Genomic DNA, 16,293 nt, shown 5'->3' with positions numbered 1-16,293 from the left:
TGGGAGCTCATCAAAATTAAAAACTTTTTGTCTTTGAAAGACACGATTAAGAAAATGAAAGGCAAGGGCTAGCCCGGTGGCTCAGGCGGTTAGAGCTCCATGCTCCTAACTCAGAGGGCTGCTGGTTCGATTCCCACATGGGCCAGTGGGCTCTCAACCACAAGGTTGCCGGTTCGACTCCTTAAGTCCTGCAAGGGATGGTGGGCAGCACCCCCTGCAGCTAAGATTGAACACGGCACCTTGAACTGAGCTGCCGCTGAGCTCCCGGATGGCTCGGTTGGAGTGCGTCGTCTCAACCACAAGGTTGCCGGTTCGACTCCCGCAAGGGATAGTGGGTTGTGCCCCCTGCAACTAGAAACGGCAACTGGACCTGGAGCTGAGCTGCGCCCTCCACAACTAAGACTGAAAGGACAACAACTTGAAGCTGAACGGCACCCTCCACAACTAAGTTTGAAAGGACAACTTGACTTGGAAAAAAGGTCTGGAAGTACACACTGTTCCCCAATAAAGTCCTATTCTCCTTCCCCAGTAAAATAAAATAAAATAAAAAAATGAAAGGCAAGTCACACACTCTGAAAATACTTGCAGTACACTTGTGTAAAAAAGGACTTGTATCTACAATACATAAAGAACTCTTAACACTCAATAATAAGAAGACAAGCAATCCAGTAAAACTCAGTAAACTAGGCAAAAGATTTTAGCATATACTTCACAAAAGATGGTATATGAATAGACATTAAGCAATAAAAATCTCAATATCATTAGTCATCAGGGAAGTGCAAATTAAACCCTAAGGAAATACCAAATGGTTAAAATTTAAAAGCCAGTCCTAAGTTTTGGTAAGGATATGGAGCAGCTGGAACTCTCATACATTTCTGATGGAAATGTGAAATGGTATAACCATTTCGGGAAATTGTCGCAGTTTCTTAGAGATAAATGCTTCTATATGTCCAACTGATCCTACTTCTAGATATTTATGCAAGAGAAGTGGAAACAATGTTTACACAAAGACTTTTACAAACTTCATTCATAATAGCAGTAAACTGGAAACAACCCTGATATCCCTTGAGAATGAAATGGATATTTGGTATGTTTATACAATGGAGTGCTACACAGCAGTAAAAATGAATGAACTATTAATACATACAACAGTGGGGGTGAATCTCAGAAACAGTGAGAAAAACCAGACACAATGAAGCGTACTGTATGATTCCATTTATATGCAATGCTAGAAATTGTAACTAATCCATAAGGCCTGAAAGCATATCTATAGTTGCCTGGGACTAGGGATGGGGGAGAAGGTTGACTACAAAGAGGCACAAGGGAACTTTTAGGGATTGAGGAGAGTATTTTGTATCTTCATTGTGATAGGAAGTTATATTTGTCAAAACTCTTTGAACTGTATACTTTAAAAGGGTTCATTTTTTATGTATGATCTCTCAGTAAAGTGGATTTTTAAAACATTAAAGGAATTTACTCAATTGCAAAACGAGGACTAGAAGATGAAGGCTGTTGAGCATCTTGGTCTGCCTTACCCCTTCGGGTGTGGCCGTGGCCGCAGATGACAGTTAAGTAGAATTTAGCCTGCACTGTATTTGAGTTCTTAGGAGGAGTCATTACTCACCAGCAGTCCTCTAGTCAAGACTGAATAGTTTCAATTGAGTTCTGTAAAAAGACAAGAAATACTTTCTAGAACTCTAAGGTGAAGTTATCCTAAGAGAAAATATTCCACCTGAACAGTCATTCCTGCTAGATCTCATCTAGCCAAGGCTGATGGGGTTGCCCAGTTACTTTTTATACGTGAGTCTATCTGTAAATAAACGTGATCAAGTCTACATTTGGTGGTGTATCTCCAACAGTTTGTATGTGTTCTACTTGTCAGGTGTCCATCATCCCAAGGGGCAAAGGACTGGGTTACGCTCAGTATTTACCCAAAGAACAATACCTGTACACCAAGGAGCAGCTCTTGGATAGAATGTGCATGACTCTGGGTGGCCGGGTGTCAGAAGAAATCTTCTTTGGAAGAATTACAACTGGCGCTCAAGATGACTTGAGAAAAGTGACTCAAAGTGCATATGCCCAAGTAAGTATGAAACAGAGTATTTCTTCCTCATCTTACATTTGCGTGAGAAATGGTCATTCATGTGTTTGACTGGTTTAGGCTTTTTAGGCAAAGATTGTTTCTTAAAAGAAATTCCTTTTAAAGCAATCAAAACTTATGAAAAGAAATGACTCTCTTTAGGTACTCCTGTTACTCATATGTTAGCTCTTCTGGATCTATCACTTTCTCAATCCTTTTTAATGACTCATTTAAAAAAAAAAATCTCTTACTGTCCTCTTTACCTTCTGTTTCTTACAGCATTGTTTGTTGTGGTTGTTGGCTCTTATGTTCTTTATAGCTTAATCTTTATTTTTAAAATATTTTTTTTTATTTTATGTCTAACTTTTTCTTATGTTCTAGCACCTCATCTGAGTTTTCTGATTCGGATATATGTTGTCTTTAATTCTCCTGATATATATTTTCTCTAATTCTCCTTATTTCCTTTAGCCTTTTTGAAGTAGTAGGTTATAGTTTTCGTGTTTTATGGACATGTCTTACCATCCTGCTTTCCTTATCTAAGGACACATTATTCTGCTCCCTTTTTTCTCCTAAAAACTTGATAAGAGAGTTTTCTATTGCCCATTTTTACATGAAATGTGTTTTCCTGACCTCTTAGGAGGGAGGAAGATTAGGACAGCTTTTCTAGTTTTGTAGCTTTAGGATTCCCTTTTCTGTTGTTGTCATGGTTTTTAAAAAACATGGCTTCCTACTTTTTGAGTTTTCCTGGCTCTGTTCCTGCTCCCCACTTTTATCTGGGCCTTCTCTTTTCTAGTCAGTTTGGATTTTACTTCCAGAAGATTCTACTTAATGAGGGGCTTATTCTGGTGAGTTTTGGGGACTCATATGGCCCAGAGTGGGCTAGCCTCTTCATACAGCCTCCCAGACCTGTGGACTCAGGACTCAGGGAATAGGAAAATGCACATGCCCCTTCCATGTTTAGTTGTTGTCAGGTTGGCATGTCAGGTAGGAAGAGCCTAGAGGGTTTGGGGTTCTTACTCTCTTGGATCTGTCAGACGCTTCTTCTCTTCTACTTCCTTTCATGAAGAGTAATAATCATGTAGGTCTCATCGCCGTTGGGATTTGTCCCCACCTGTTTCTCACCTGATTTTGCTGTGGATGTTGTCTGTGGGCTTCCAGTCTGTATTCCTAGTTGAGGAGTTTAGAACACTGTACTATGCTGCCACCATCTGCAAAAACACCCTGTCTACTCAGCCAGCTCAAGGCTGCCATGTAGATTTTGGCAGGTTAACGAGTAGCATTACAATGAAGTGTGTGGAGTTAATGTCATTGTAAAAATTTACTGGCATTTTATAAAAATATGTTATCCTGTCAGCAAAAATGGATGTCCACCACTAATCATGTATTCTTTTTCAGATTGTTCAGTTTGGCATGAATGAAAAGGTTGGGCAAATCTCCTTTGACCTCCCACGTCAGGGTGACATGGTATTAGAGAAACCTTATAGTGAAGCCACTGCAAGACTGATAGATGACGAAGTACGAATACTTATTAATGATGCTTATAAAAGAACAGTAGCTCTTCTCACAGAAAAGAAAGCTGATGTGGAAAAGGTAGGTGCCAGTTGTACAAATGACTCTATACACAGTTTTGCAGAAAAAGATTAAAGTGATGATCGACTCTTTTGGTTGGTTGGTAGACGTCAGCCTGCCCTGTATCTGGCTAACTCTTGGGTTCCTTCCTTCATTCTGATGTGTCTGCTCTGTGTCCATGAGGTGGTGGGAATATGGTGGTGAGCAAAAGCAGGCATGATCTCAGCTCTTGTGACTCTTAGGGATATGAATGAGGAATTAATGAAGGCTATTAACAGCTACCAAATAAACAATTGAATCTGCACTCTTCCGCACCAAGTCTTTTACCAGCACAATAAATCCTCACTTAATGTCGTTGATGGTTTCTGCAACTTGAAGTGAAATGACCTATAATGAAACCAGTTTTACCATCTTGTTTAGTTGATATAAACAAGAATTAAGTTCCTATGGCCTCTCATCAGCCTTATAATGAAATGACATTATTCGAAGCCCTGCTGTACTCCTAAATATGGAGCACAATGGACTGATAGAAATTTACCATTGTTTTTTACCTCTGGAATAAACAGGTTGTGACGGATGAAAGGGCACATAAAAGAATTGGCTGAACTTTATAAGCAGGAAATCAGCACATAAAAAGTGTATTTGGCTTAATTATGAGCATCCATGGATAAATAGCTTCATGTTTTTCATTATTGTACCTTACTTGATAGCACCTGCAAAGGGACAAATTCTTTCTGAATTCAGTGGATTTCTTGCATCCAATAAACTCTTAATTATTCAGAATCCATGCAACCAAAATTAGAATTTTTTGTTCTTTGAACATTTCACACTCTAATGAGAAAACACAAATGAAAAAGCCTTATAAAGTATTGCCATAGATAAAATAATAGTCTAAGGTAGGCTATTCATCAGCAAGTCTTCAGAGAAGCCTCGGTGAGCCTTCCCTGTGCTGTGTAATTCTAAAATTCCGTGACATCTTTTCACAAAAGTACACAGTGTAAGTGAGGAGAGAGCTAGTGTCTGTGAAACACTAGAAAGTATGCAGCAGGAACTCAAAGAAAGGAAAAATCAGAGTGGCCAGAGAAGGCTTTAGATAGAAGATAGGGCTTAAATTTTACCTTGAAGCATAGTCAGGTTACAGTGAATGGGAAAGACAAGGAGAGGAGGAGCTCTCAGCATAGAGCCCCGGTGAGCAGAGAAGGTTGTGGGGAGGAGGGCAGGATTGAGCCTGCCTGCCTGCTTGCCTGGAGCAGATCATGGGGGAATCGGGGCTGCAGTATCCCAATCCTCAAAAGCGAGGTGGAAAATTTAGAAACACAGTTTTAGGAATAGACATGACTTTCAAAATGGTCTAATCCAACCCCCTTGTTTTATGGTAGAGTCTTAAAGAATCTTGAGTGGAAATGATTACAGTTCATCATTTAAAAGGAGAGTATGGCAGCAGTGTGCCAGCTCCAGTGGAACAGGAGACACTAGAACAGACACCAGCTCAGAGCTGTTGCAGGTGTGTGTTAATATTCCTGAGATGGTGCTGGTGGTGACAGATCTAAAAACCAAGAGTTACTGATTAAACTTAATGAGATTAAGTAGAGAACAAATGGGAGGAAAGCCCTCAGGATGACTCCAGGATTCCTCCTAGGGGCAGACACAGCCTGTGGCAGGGGAGGGGTCTGTCTTGACAACCAAGAGGACATAGCAGTAAGCATTTGCTAATAGAACATGGATAGGAGCTCCAGGCCAGATAGGATTTGTTGGTTACCCCCTACAGCCAATAGTTAAAAAGAAGGAAATGAGCTGTGAAAGAGGGGAGGGAGGAAGTGCTCACCCGGGGATGACTAGCTCTAGGAGGACAGAGTGTGAGTTCAGGGACCCACATGTACACCATAAATGCTCACATGGGTCCAGGGGATTTCACCCAGTTAATTTCTTCCGTATGTATAGTATGTGTACTGATTGACAGTGGTAACAAAGAAGAGTTTGTGAAGGGAAAATATATTCAACAGAGTGAGGATCTTGAAACACTGCAGAGTTCTGAAGTACTGCTTGGTCCAGCAGAAAAATTAAATCTGTTCAAGGTAATGTCGAGCCAGCCAGGAGATAGGGAGCCATCAAGAGGAGAGGTGGCTTAGCAGCCTTTGCTGCTAAGACTAGTGCCTTCCAAACTCAGGACTCAGTTTAGTCACCTGTGGGACGAGGAGTTGAACACGTTGATCTCTAAGGGCCAAGCTTTAGGAGAATAAGAATAGCTAGCATTTACTTAATATCTTATGTGTATCACATACTGTTTAAGATGTATTCTCTAAAACCCCATCCAACCTCATGAAGTCACTACATTATTTTCCCATTTTACAGATGAAGAAACTGATACATAAAGAAACAATGTTGCTTAACTTTGCTTAAGGTCATTATGCAGTTAGTTGGTAAGTGGTAGGACCAGGATTCGGACCCAGACGTCCTGTCTGCAGAACCCTTGCCATTAACTTCTAACCGTGCCTGTGCTGTCAATGTGTCTAGTCTGAATTGAGATGTAATATGAGCATAAAATGCACACTGGATTTTGAAGACTTGGTATGAAAAAAAGAATAAAATATATCAATAATATATAAAATATATTATCAGAACTTAAGTGGTTATCCACAACTGTATAAACAAGCAAATGAGAATTAAAGATGGCCTAAGAATAAATTCTAAAGCTTTTCTCCAAATCTTATGTATGCAAACAATATATTTAAAAAGATCGTTTTAATATTCTGGTTATATTTTTTCAAATGCCTTTATCTCTTAGAGATATAGACAAAAATATATGTGGATAAAATGATACGACATCTGGGATTGTCTTCAAAATAATACAGGAAATAGATCAAGCAAAAATGGCTCTAAATTAATAATTATTGAAAGTGGTTACATGGGGATTAGTTATCCATTTTTTTCTATTTTTGTATTTATTTGAAATATTCCATAATAAAGTTTTTAAAAGTGGAAAAGACAGTAGAAAATTTTTATTGTTATCTTTAAAAACATAGCATTTAACGTAAACTACCGATACGTTAAAAATTTCTAAGTAGGGAGTTACCTATTAAATCTATTTTATGAGATCAGTTTAACCCACTTTGTTTTCTGTAATGGTCAGATGCTCTAACACCGTTCCCCTGACACCATCATGCACCTCCAGACACGTAGTTGGTCAGGTATCTCCTCTCGGTGGCCTGTTAAAATGTGTAGTGTCAAATTTGTGGTTCAACCATACAAATGAATAGAATTTCAAGATACATATTTTCATATGAACCTTCCTGGCTTCATTTTATATCTTCGTGTTTGTCTTTATTATTTTCAACTAACTTTTAAAATTTCCTGCTCACCCTATTTCTATTTTTTCACCCAGCTTACCCCCAACCACTTACTTACATATGTATCCTTCCAGAATTTCTTTATGTATCCACATAAAAAGATTTTTTTCCCTTCCTTTAAAGAGTAAACATAGTATACTACAGACATTATGCATCTCATTTTTCTCATGTCTCTCTGACATGTATAAATAGAACAGAGAGATTCTTTTATTTTTTTTTAATTTTTAAATTTATTGGAGTGACAATTGTTAGTAAAATTACATAGATTTCAGGTGTACAATTCTGTATTACATCATCTATAAATCCCATGGTGTGTTCACCACCCAGAGTCAGTTCTCCTTCCATCACCATATATTTGATCCCCCTTACCCTCATCTCCCACCTCCCACCCCCCTTACCCTCTGGTAACCACTAAACTATTGTCTGTGTCTATGAGTTTCTGTTTCTCATTTGTTTGTCTTGTTCTTTTGTTGTTTTTGGTTTATATACCACATATCAGTGAAATCACATGGTTCTCTGCTTTTTCTGTCCGACTTATTTCGCTCAGCATTACACTCTCAAGGTCCATCCATGTTGCCACAAATGTTCCTATATCATCTTTTCTTACCGCCGAATAGTATTCCATTGTGCATATATACCACAACTTCTTTATCCATTCATCTATCGAAGGACATTTTGGTTGTTTCCATGTCCTGGCCACCGTAGACAAAGCTGCAGTGAACATTGGAGCACACGTGTCTTTATGTATAAATGTTTTCAGATTCTGTGGGTAGATACCCAGGAGAGGGATTGCTGGGTCATATAGTAATTCTATTCGTAATTTTTTGAGGAACCTCCAGACTGCCTTCCATAACGGCTGTACCAGTCTGCATTCCCACCAACAATGTATGAGGGTTCCTTTTTCTCCACAGCCTCTCCAACACTTGTTACTATTTGTCTTGTTGATGATAGATAGCCATTCTGACTGGGGTGAGGTGATATCTCATTGTGGTTTTGATTTGCATTTCTCTGATGATTAGTGATGTTGAGCATTTTTCATATGTCTATTTGCCATTTGTATGTCCTCTTTGGAGAAATGTCTCTTCAGATCCTCTGCCCATTTTTCAATTGGGTTGTTTTTTTTTGTTGTTGAGTTGCATGAGTTCCTTGTATATTCTGGATATTAGCGCCTTGTCGGAGGCACTGTTTGCAAAAATCTTCTCCCATTCATTTGGTGACATTTCATTGTTAGTATATAGGAAAGCAATGGACTTTTGTATGTTGATTTTGTAGCCAGCAACTTTACTGTATTCGTTGATTGTTTCTAATAGCTTTTTGGTGGAGTCCTTAGGGTTTTCTATATATAGCATCATGTCATCTGCAAAGAGTGATAATTTAACTTCTTCATTCCCAATTTGGATGCCTTTTATTTCTTTCTCTTGCCTGATTGCTCTGGCAAGGACTTCCAACACGATGTTGAAAAGCAGAGGTGATAGGGGACAGCCCTGTCGTGTTCCTGAACGTAGAGCAAAGGGCTTCAGTTTTTCACCATTAATTATGAGATTAGCAGAGGGCTTGTCATATATGGCCTTTATTATGTTAAGGTATTTTCCTTCTATACCTATTTTATTAAGTGTTTTAATCATAAATGGATGTTGTATCTTGTCAAATGCTTTTTCTGCATCAATTGATATAATCATATGATTTTTGTCCTTTATTTTGTTTATGTGATGTATCACATTGATGGATTTGCGTTGTTGAACCATCCTTGTGCCCCGGGGATGAACCCCACTTGGTCGTGATGAATAATCTTTTTAATGCATTGTTGTATTCGATTTGCTAGAATTTTATTTAGGATTTTTGCATCTGTATTCATCAGAGATATTGGTCTGTAGTTTTCTTTTTTTGTGCTGTCCTTACCAGGTTTTGGTATCAGGGTAATGTTGGTCTCATAAAATGAGTTAGGGAATACTGTCTCTTCTTCAATTTTTTGGAAGAGTTTGAGCAGGATTGGTATTAGATCCTCTTTGAAGGTTTGGTAGAATTCACTAGTGAAGCCATCTGGTCCCGGACTTTTGCTTTTGGGAAGGTTTTGGATGACTGATTCAATTTTGTTACTGGTGATCGGTCTGTTTAGATTTTCCATTTCTTCATGGTTCAGCCTTGGAAGGCTATATGTTTCTAAGAACTTGTCCATTTCTTCTAGGTTATTGAATTTGGTGGCATATAGTCCTTCATAGTATTCTTGGATGATCCTTTGTATTTCTGTGGTGTCCGTGATAACTTCCCTTTTTTCGTTTCTGATTTTGTTCATTAGTGTCTTCTCTCTTTTTATCTTAGTAAGTCTAGCCAAGGGTTTGTCAATTTTGTTAATCTTCTCAAAGAACCAGCTCTTTGTCACATTAATTTTTTCTATTGTCTTTTTGTTCTCTATTTCATTTAGTTGTGCTCTAATTTTTGTTATTTCCTTTCTTCTGCTGACCTTGGGTTTCACTTGTTCTTTTTGTAGTTCTTTAAGGTGTAACATGAGGCTATTTATTTGGGAGTTTTCTTGTTTCTTGAGATAGGCCTGTAATGAGATAAATTTCCCTCTTAAAACTGCTTTTGCTGCATCCCGAAAGTTTTGGTAGGATGCATTTTCATTGTCATTTGTTTCTGTGTATCTTTTGATCTCTCCTCTAACTTCTTCTTTGACCCAGTCCTTCTTTAAAAGTATGTTGTTTAATATCCATGTATTTGTGGTTTTTCCTGCTTTCTTTTTGCAGTTGATATCCAATTTCAAAGCCTTGTGATCAGAGAATATGCTTGGTTTGATTTCAATCTTCTTAAATTTGCTGAGGCTGATTTTATGTCCAAATATATGGTCTATCCTTGAGAATGTTCCATGTACACTAGAAAAGAATATATGTTTTAGGATGAAATGCTCTATAAATGTCAATTATGTCCATTTCATCTAATATGTCATGTAGGGCTGCTATTTCGTTATTTATTTTCTGTTTGGATGATCTATCCATAGCTGTCAATGATGTATTTAAGTCCCTAGTATAATTGTGTTTAGGTCAATTTCTCCCTTTAGTTCTGTTAGTAGTTGCTTGGTATATTTCGGTGCTCCCTGATTGGGGGCATAAATATTGATGACTATTATGTCTTCTTGTTGCATAGTCCCCTTCACCATTATGAAATGTCCATCTTTGTCTCTTGTTATCTTTTTCACCTTGAAGTCTGTTTCATCTGATATCATTATGGCTACACCTGATTTTCTCTGGGTACCATTTGCTTGGAGTGTCAATTTCCACCCTTTCACTTTGAGTCTATGCTTGTCCTTGTAGCTGAGATGTGTCTCTTGGAGACAACATATGGATGGGTTTAATTTTTTGATCCAGTCTGCTACTCTGTGCCTTTTTATTGGTGAGTTCAGTCCATTTACTTTTAGGGTGATTATTGATATGTGAGGATTTCCTGTCATCCTATCTTTAGTTTTCTGGTAAGACTGTGTCTCCATTGTTTCTTTGCCTTTTTGTTGTTGTCTATTATTTCTGTGTGGTGGTATTCTATGATGTTTCCCTCTGTTTCTTCTTTTATTTCAGTATATATTTCAGTTCTGTATTTTTTTTGAGTGGTTACCCTTAAGTTTATGTAAAAGAAAGTTTGATATTTAGAGTATTCCATTTCCTTCAGCACGCTTACTTTCTCCATTCCCATATTCCGCCTTTACTCTCCCCTTTTTTATGTTTTGGTTGCCACAAATTGTCCCTGTTGATGGTGGTCGAATAGCCTCCTTTAGTATTTCTTGTAGTACAGGTCGTGTATTAGAAAATTCTCTCAGCTTCTGTATGTCTGGAAAGGTCTTTATTCTTCCTTCATCTCTAAAGGATATCTTTGCTGGATATATTATTCTTGGCTCATAATTTCTCTCTTTCAACAGTTTGAATATTTGGTTCCACTCCCTCCTGGATTGTAGATTTCTGCTGAAAAATCTGATGATAATCTAATGGGCTTTCCTTTGTAAGTTACCATCTTCTTTTCCCTGGCTGCCTTGAGGATTCTTTCTTTGTCGTTGATTTTAGACAGCTTCAATACAATGTGCCTTGGAGAAGGCCTGCTGGGATTAAGGCAGTTAGGTGTTTTATTTGCTTCTTGGATTCGAGGGTCCAGTTCTGTCCACAAGTTTGGGAAGTTCTCATCGATGATTTGTTTGAATATATTCTCTGTTCCCTTCTCTCTTTCTTCTCCTTCTGGTATGTCCATTATTCTTATATTGCTCTTTCTGGTGGAGTCAGAAAGTTCTTATAGAGTTCTTTCATTTCTTTGAAGTCTCAAGTCTCTTTCTTCCATCTGTGTAATTTCCAGGTTTCTATCTTCGATGTCACTGATTCTTTCCTCCATCTGGTCAACTCTACTACCTAAGCTGGTTATTTCATTCTTAATTTCTTCTATTGAGTTCTTAATCTCCAGAAATTCTATTTGGTTCTTTTTTAAAATTTCAATCTCTTTTGTAAAATGCTCATGCTGTTCTTTGATTGTGTTTCTGAGTTCATTTAACTGCCTATCTGTGTTTTCTTGTATCTCGTTGAGTTTTTCAGAACTGCAATCTTGAATTCTCTGTCATTTAAGTCACATATTTCTATATCTTTAAGTGCCTTTTCTGGAGATTTTTCACTTTCTTTCTGAGCTATCTTGTTGCCTTGGTTATTCATGGCAATTACTGGTTTACTATTTCTCTTCCTAGACATCTACAGGAGTGGCTTCTGCAACAGGTTGATAGGAAGAGGTCTTTCTTTTGTTTTCCAGTACTTGTTGGTAGAATGTTTTATTTTTTCTCCAACTGCAGCTTATTTTTCTTCTCCCACACGGTAGTGCTATGTTTTCTCTGCACTATTCCAGCTTCTCACACAATGGGGGGATTCCCTGGGAGACGGGCTTCTCCTCTGTTAATAGTTCGTCTAGGTCACAGGGCGCAGTGTCCCGGTGGGCATGCGGAGAGCTTTTGATGTTCCAAAGCTGTTCAGCTCCAGATTCAGAGCCCATGTGTTTCAGCAGTTCTGTTTACTCCTGCAGGGATCTGCCCACATAGGTGGGGACAGGGGCGGGGTGAGTTGTGAGAGGTAGCCCAGAGCAATGGCGGTGACCACCACCACAGCCGGTCCTGCTTCCACAGCTCCTTCCCCTTTGCCGGAACTAGTTGGGCTGCGAATCTGTGTCTGTGGGCCACAGTTCTCAGAACAGCAAATATTCTATTCTTTTGATCTGACACTGCTACTGTTTCGCTTCTAGCACCGGGCAGGTGGGGGCGGGGCGAGCTCTGGGAGGGGAGGGAGAGGGCGGCTAGTCTCAGTGCCTAAGGTTTCCGTTCTCTGCTCGGCAGTGCGGGCTTAAACCACGGTTTTCAGCCTTTTTCCCTCAGTCTTTTCTCTGAGGTCTCTGCCGTGAGCGTTGGGTTCAGCCATGTTAATGCTGCCCCCTCAGCCCTGTGGGCCCTAAGCAGAGCCCTAGCAGTCCGAGTTCTTCCCTCTCCCGCAGCTGCGGTAGTTCCGGGAAGCAGCGAGCTCGGAGCACTGAGCTAGGTCTGCGTCCTGCGCCCGCGCGGCTCCATCTCCGCACTTCTGCCTTCCCTCCTCCCCCGCCCGTCCGCCTGCGCGATTCGCCCACCTGTAGGTGATTTCAGTAGGTAGTGGGCCTCTTCGTCTTGCCCGTCTGTTGTGCAGGGAGTCCTTTGTGGAGTTTTTGTTGTTCGATTCGTTGTAAATTCCAGGGGAGCTTTACAGAGGCTCACCTCACGCCCCCATTTTTCCTCCTCCGAGATTCTTTATTATAGGCACATAACCGTTCATTGCCTGGATGTGCCACATGTGTTTAGCCATTGATGGACATTTGTTTTTTCCAGTATTTTTCACATTTTACTCCGAAAATTTTTTTTTTTGGTGTGTGTGTGTTTGTGTATCTTTTTCAATGTTCTTAAACCCTTTTTTGGGATGAGGTTGGCTATAAATAAAAACGTTAGCTTTGAATAGACTTCGCTAAATACTGAATACTGTGTTTAATCGGAATTGTTCACATTTCAGGTTGCTCTTCTATTGTTAGAAAAAGAAGTATTGGATAAGAATGATATGGTTGAACTTTTGGGCCCCAGACCATTTGCGGAAAAATCTACCTATGAAGAATTTGTGGAAGGCACTGGCAGCTTGGATGAGGACACTTCACTTCCAGAGGGTCTTAAGGACTGGAACAAAGAAAGGGTAAAGGAAAAAGAGGAGTCCCCAGATGAGAAAATCGCCAACCAGATCCAAGGAGGGAGGCCATTTTAGCTTGTATTGTGGTTTCAGTTTGCACAGTATTTCAACTCTGGCTTTCTCAGAAGAATGAGAACACTCCTAAGTTGATCTTAACAAGCTGCTGACCAGTTGAAGTGGTGGAAAGAGGAGTACTTAATCCTCAGCCTCAGAAGTCCCAGTCTGGGTGGCAGCGTGATTCTCCCAAGGCCCCGGACTCTGGGGGAGCGGAGGTTGGTGCTCGGTGCTGCTCCCTCTCTACCATCAGTGGAGCCAGCTGGATGTGTGTCAGGGAGAGAGAATCTGTGAAAGCTTGCTAATGGGTGAGAGGTCTGTTTTTCACTTTCCATCACCCACTCTTCATTCCCATTTCCCTTCAGAGGCTGTGAAATTAAATTGGAGTCCTGATAAGCATATCTTAATTTGACTTATACTTTAAAGATTGAATGTAGATCACATGTTGCTATTTTAATGGAATGGTTTTCTACAGAGAGCTGTAACATACTTAAAAATATGAATGTATTATGTAAATACAGCTTCTTTACATCAAAAATAAAGTGTAAATACTGTACTTTTTTCCTTCTGAACACACAAAGGGTCACTGGGTATGCTTGGGATACCTTCTTTTAGAAAACAAAATGTCAGTCTTTCTGGTGCTCATCAGCTCCCACAAGAGGATGAGTGACTTCTAGATGTAACCTCTAGATGTTGATACCACGTCAGTCGGTGCAAGTTTCTGTGATAATGCCATCAGTTTTCATCCTCACTGGACTGGTTATGACCGCACGTTAGTCACACCGTCTGGGTCTGAAAGTCGATGGGTAACCATAGTGGGTCAGGCAGGCTGTCCCAAGCCATCACCTCGATTTCAGAGAAGGGCAGTGACACTAAGCTAGGAAGGCCCCTATGCACTGGATCTATTGTGACTTCCCAGGTCTTCTGAATCATAAGCTGTTACAGTAACGTAGAAAGGTGTGTGTGGTTCCAGAATGTTGCAAACCTAGATCAGATTCTTACCAAAAGGTGGCATGAGGAAGATGTACTGAGTCTTCAAATGTCGCTTTTTGGACTTGGGGGTATCAAACATTTTTGCATTTATTAATATTTTTCTAGCAGCCATCTTTAATGTTATTCCAGCTTGCCTTACATATTCTTCATGTAGTTAAGTTGTGGGAACAGTGACTTCTCCGACTTACGATACAGAATCAGGTGGCATCTGGAGCACTGGCTGATGGGGTGGGAGGTAGACCAAGCAAGCCACTCCCTCCTGTAACCACACTTCCACAGCCCAGAAATGCTGAACTTGAGCTCACCAGCTACAGAAGCAGCTGTTTCTGACTCCCCTACCTCTGCATTGCAGGAGCATGGGAGATGCTTGAGTTTCTCAGTGACCTGCAGAATTGATGGCCTCCTTTCCTCAGAGGATGCTTGTGGGAGATAGTTGAGCGAAGACTTGTTTTAAGGGTGTAGGAGGACTCACTTGACCATCAGGGTGTTTAGTGTGCTCTTCACACCAGGAGGAGACAAGACATTCTGTACTCCTTCATCCTACTGCAAGGAGAGGTGCCAGCATGTGCTGTTCTGGCAGGCCTCAGCTGAGAGGCCTCCTGGGTGGAACAAAGTGGGTTGTGTCAAATATGAGTCATGTTTGATTCAGTAAAAACAGTGACAGCAGTATGTGCGACTTGGTCAGATGATAACCCATCTCCCCCTGCATTCTATGAGACAAGCTATAATCAAGCACTGTAGCAGACCTTAGCAGGCTTCCATCTGTACAAGATAGGTCACACCTGTCCTCCATAGTACTGGAGTGTTAACTGTGTTGGGGCCTCGAGCCTGGACCATAGTAGGTGCTCACGGCACTCATCTTTTCTAAGGTCAGTCAAACCTAGCATACCGTGTTTCCCTGAAAATAAGACCTAGCCGGACCATCAGCTCTAATGCGTCTTTTGGAGCAGAAATTAATAAAAGAACTGGTCTTATTTTAATATAAGTCCAGATATAAATATTATATATGACCGGGTCTTACGTAATAGAAGACCAGGTCTTATTATTAGTTTTTGCTCCAAAAGACACATCAGAGCTGATGGTCTGCCTAGGTCTTATTTTCAGAGAAAACCAGTATTTCCAGGTTACATGGGGATGGCTAAGATTTATTTTTACTGTAGTCTCACAAAATAGTTTAGATTTCTGCAAAAATGAGATCTGTTCTCACCTCAGTTCAAGTCATCCTGCTGTGTTTAGTGATTCGCTTTCTGCGTGTCCAAGGCTAGGGCTTAGCACAAAATCAATGTAGTTACTGGATGTGAGCTGTGGCATCACAGCATGGGTGTTCTGTCATGAGGGGCGAGGTCACACTGGGGTGGCTCTAAATCTCAGTGGCTCCAAACTTCTCTCTTGCTTCTTGTCCAACAAAGTTAAGGGGGCTCTGCTCAGTAGTTACTCAGGGACTCAGATCGATGGAGATGCTGGGTCATCTGCACCCCCACTTGGGAGGCAGAGCAGAAGGCCAAGCACTAATATTTGTTTCCAGCTGGAAGTGACATGCCATTCACGTTCTCTTAGCTAAAGCAAAGTCTCACATTCACAACTAACTTTAAGGGGACAGGAAGGAGAAATAACCAGTGGTAAACAGCGGATGTCTGTCAATTACTAGTAAGACTAGCCCGGTCCTGTCCTGTGGAGTTTGACTTTATAAGACCGCTTACAGAAGTGGTTAGTTACAGGAACTGGAAAGTAGTGATTTGTTATATAGAAAACAGCCTTCACCCTCATCACTAGTGGCCTGGCCTGGCGGGTCCTGCTGGAATCCCAGTCTGAGAGCCCTTCACTCCATGCTGGGCCAGGCAGCTGGCCCGGGCTCTGGGTCTAAGTCCCTATGTAAAGAAGTTCAGCAGCTCTCGGAACCCACCCTAACTGGTGCCCCCTTACCCACCAAGAGCTTGATGGAAGCCTAAAGGTCATTTTCTGTGGCTCCTCTGGCAATCTCAGCCAAGTTGTCAAGGAAGCTGGGTGGGACCCACTAGCCCAGGACATGATGTAGGGAGGT

At 40.6% G+C, this 16,293-nt stretch overlaps 1 protein-coding gene across 2 annotated transcripts in view; it reads left to right on the top strand.

Moving 5' to 3' along the window:
• Positions 1-13,815, top strand: part of AFG3L2 (AFG3 like matrix AAA peptidase subunit 2) — a 43,865-nt gene extending 30,050 nt beyond the window's left edge. For both annotated transcript variants that reach the window (XM_074340395.1, XM_019711360.2), the window contains exons 15-17: positions 1,883-2,083; positions 3,476-3,670; positions 13,038-13,815. In XM_074340395.1, coding sequence (XP_074196496.1) covers positions 1,883-2,083; positions 3,476-3,670; positions 13,038-13,280 — 639 coding nt within the window. In that variant the 3' untranslated portion in view covers positions 13,281-13,815. The remainder of the gene's footprint in view (positions 1-1,882; positions 2,084-3,475; positions 3,671-13,037) is intronic.
• The last annotated feature ends 2,478 nt before the right edge of the window (positions 13,816-16,293 follow it).

The sequence above is a fragment of the Rhinolophus sinicus genome, linkage group LG09 (assembly GCF_036562045.2).
Source record: "Rhinolophus sinicus isolate RSC01 linkage group LG09, ASM3656204v1, whole genome shotgun sequence".
NCBI lineage: Eukaryota > Metazoa > Chordata > Mammalia > Chiroptera > Rhinolophidae > Rhinolophus > Rhinolophus sinicus.
Note: the sequence above shows the minus strand (reverse complement) of the source record. Positions and strands in the feature narration are given on the sequence as shown.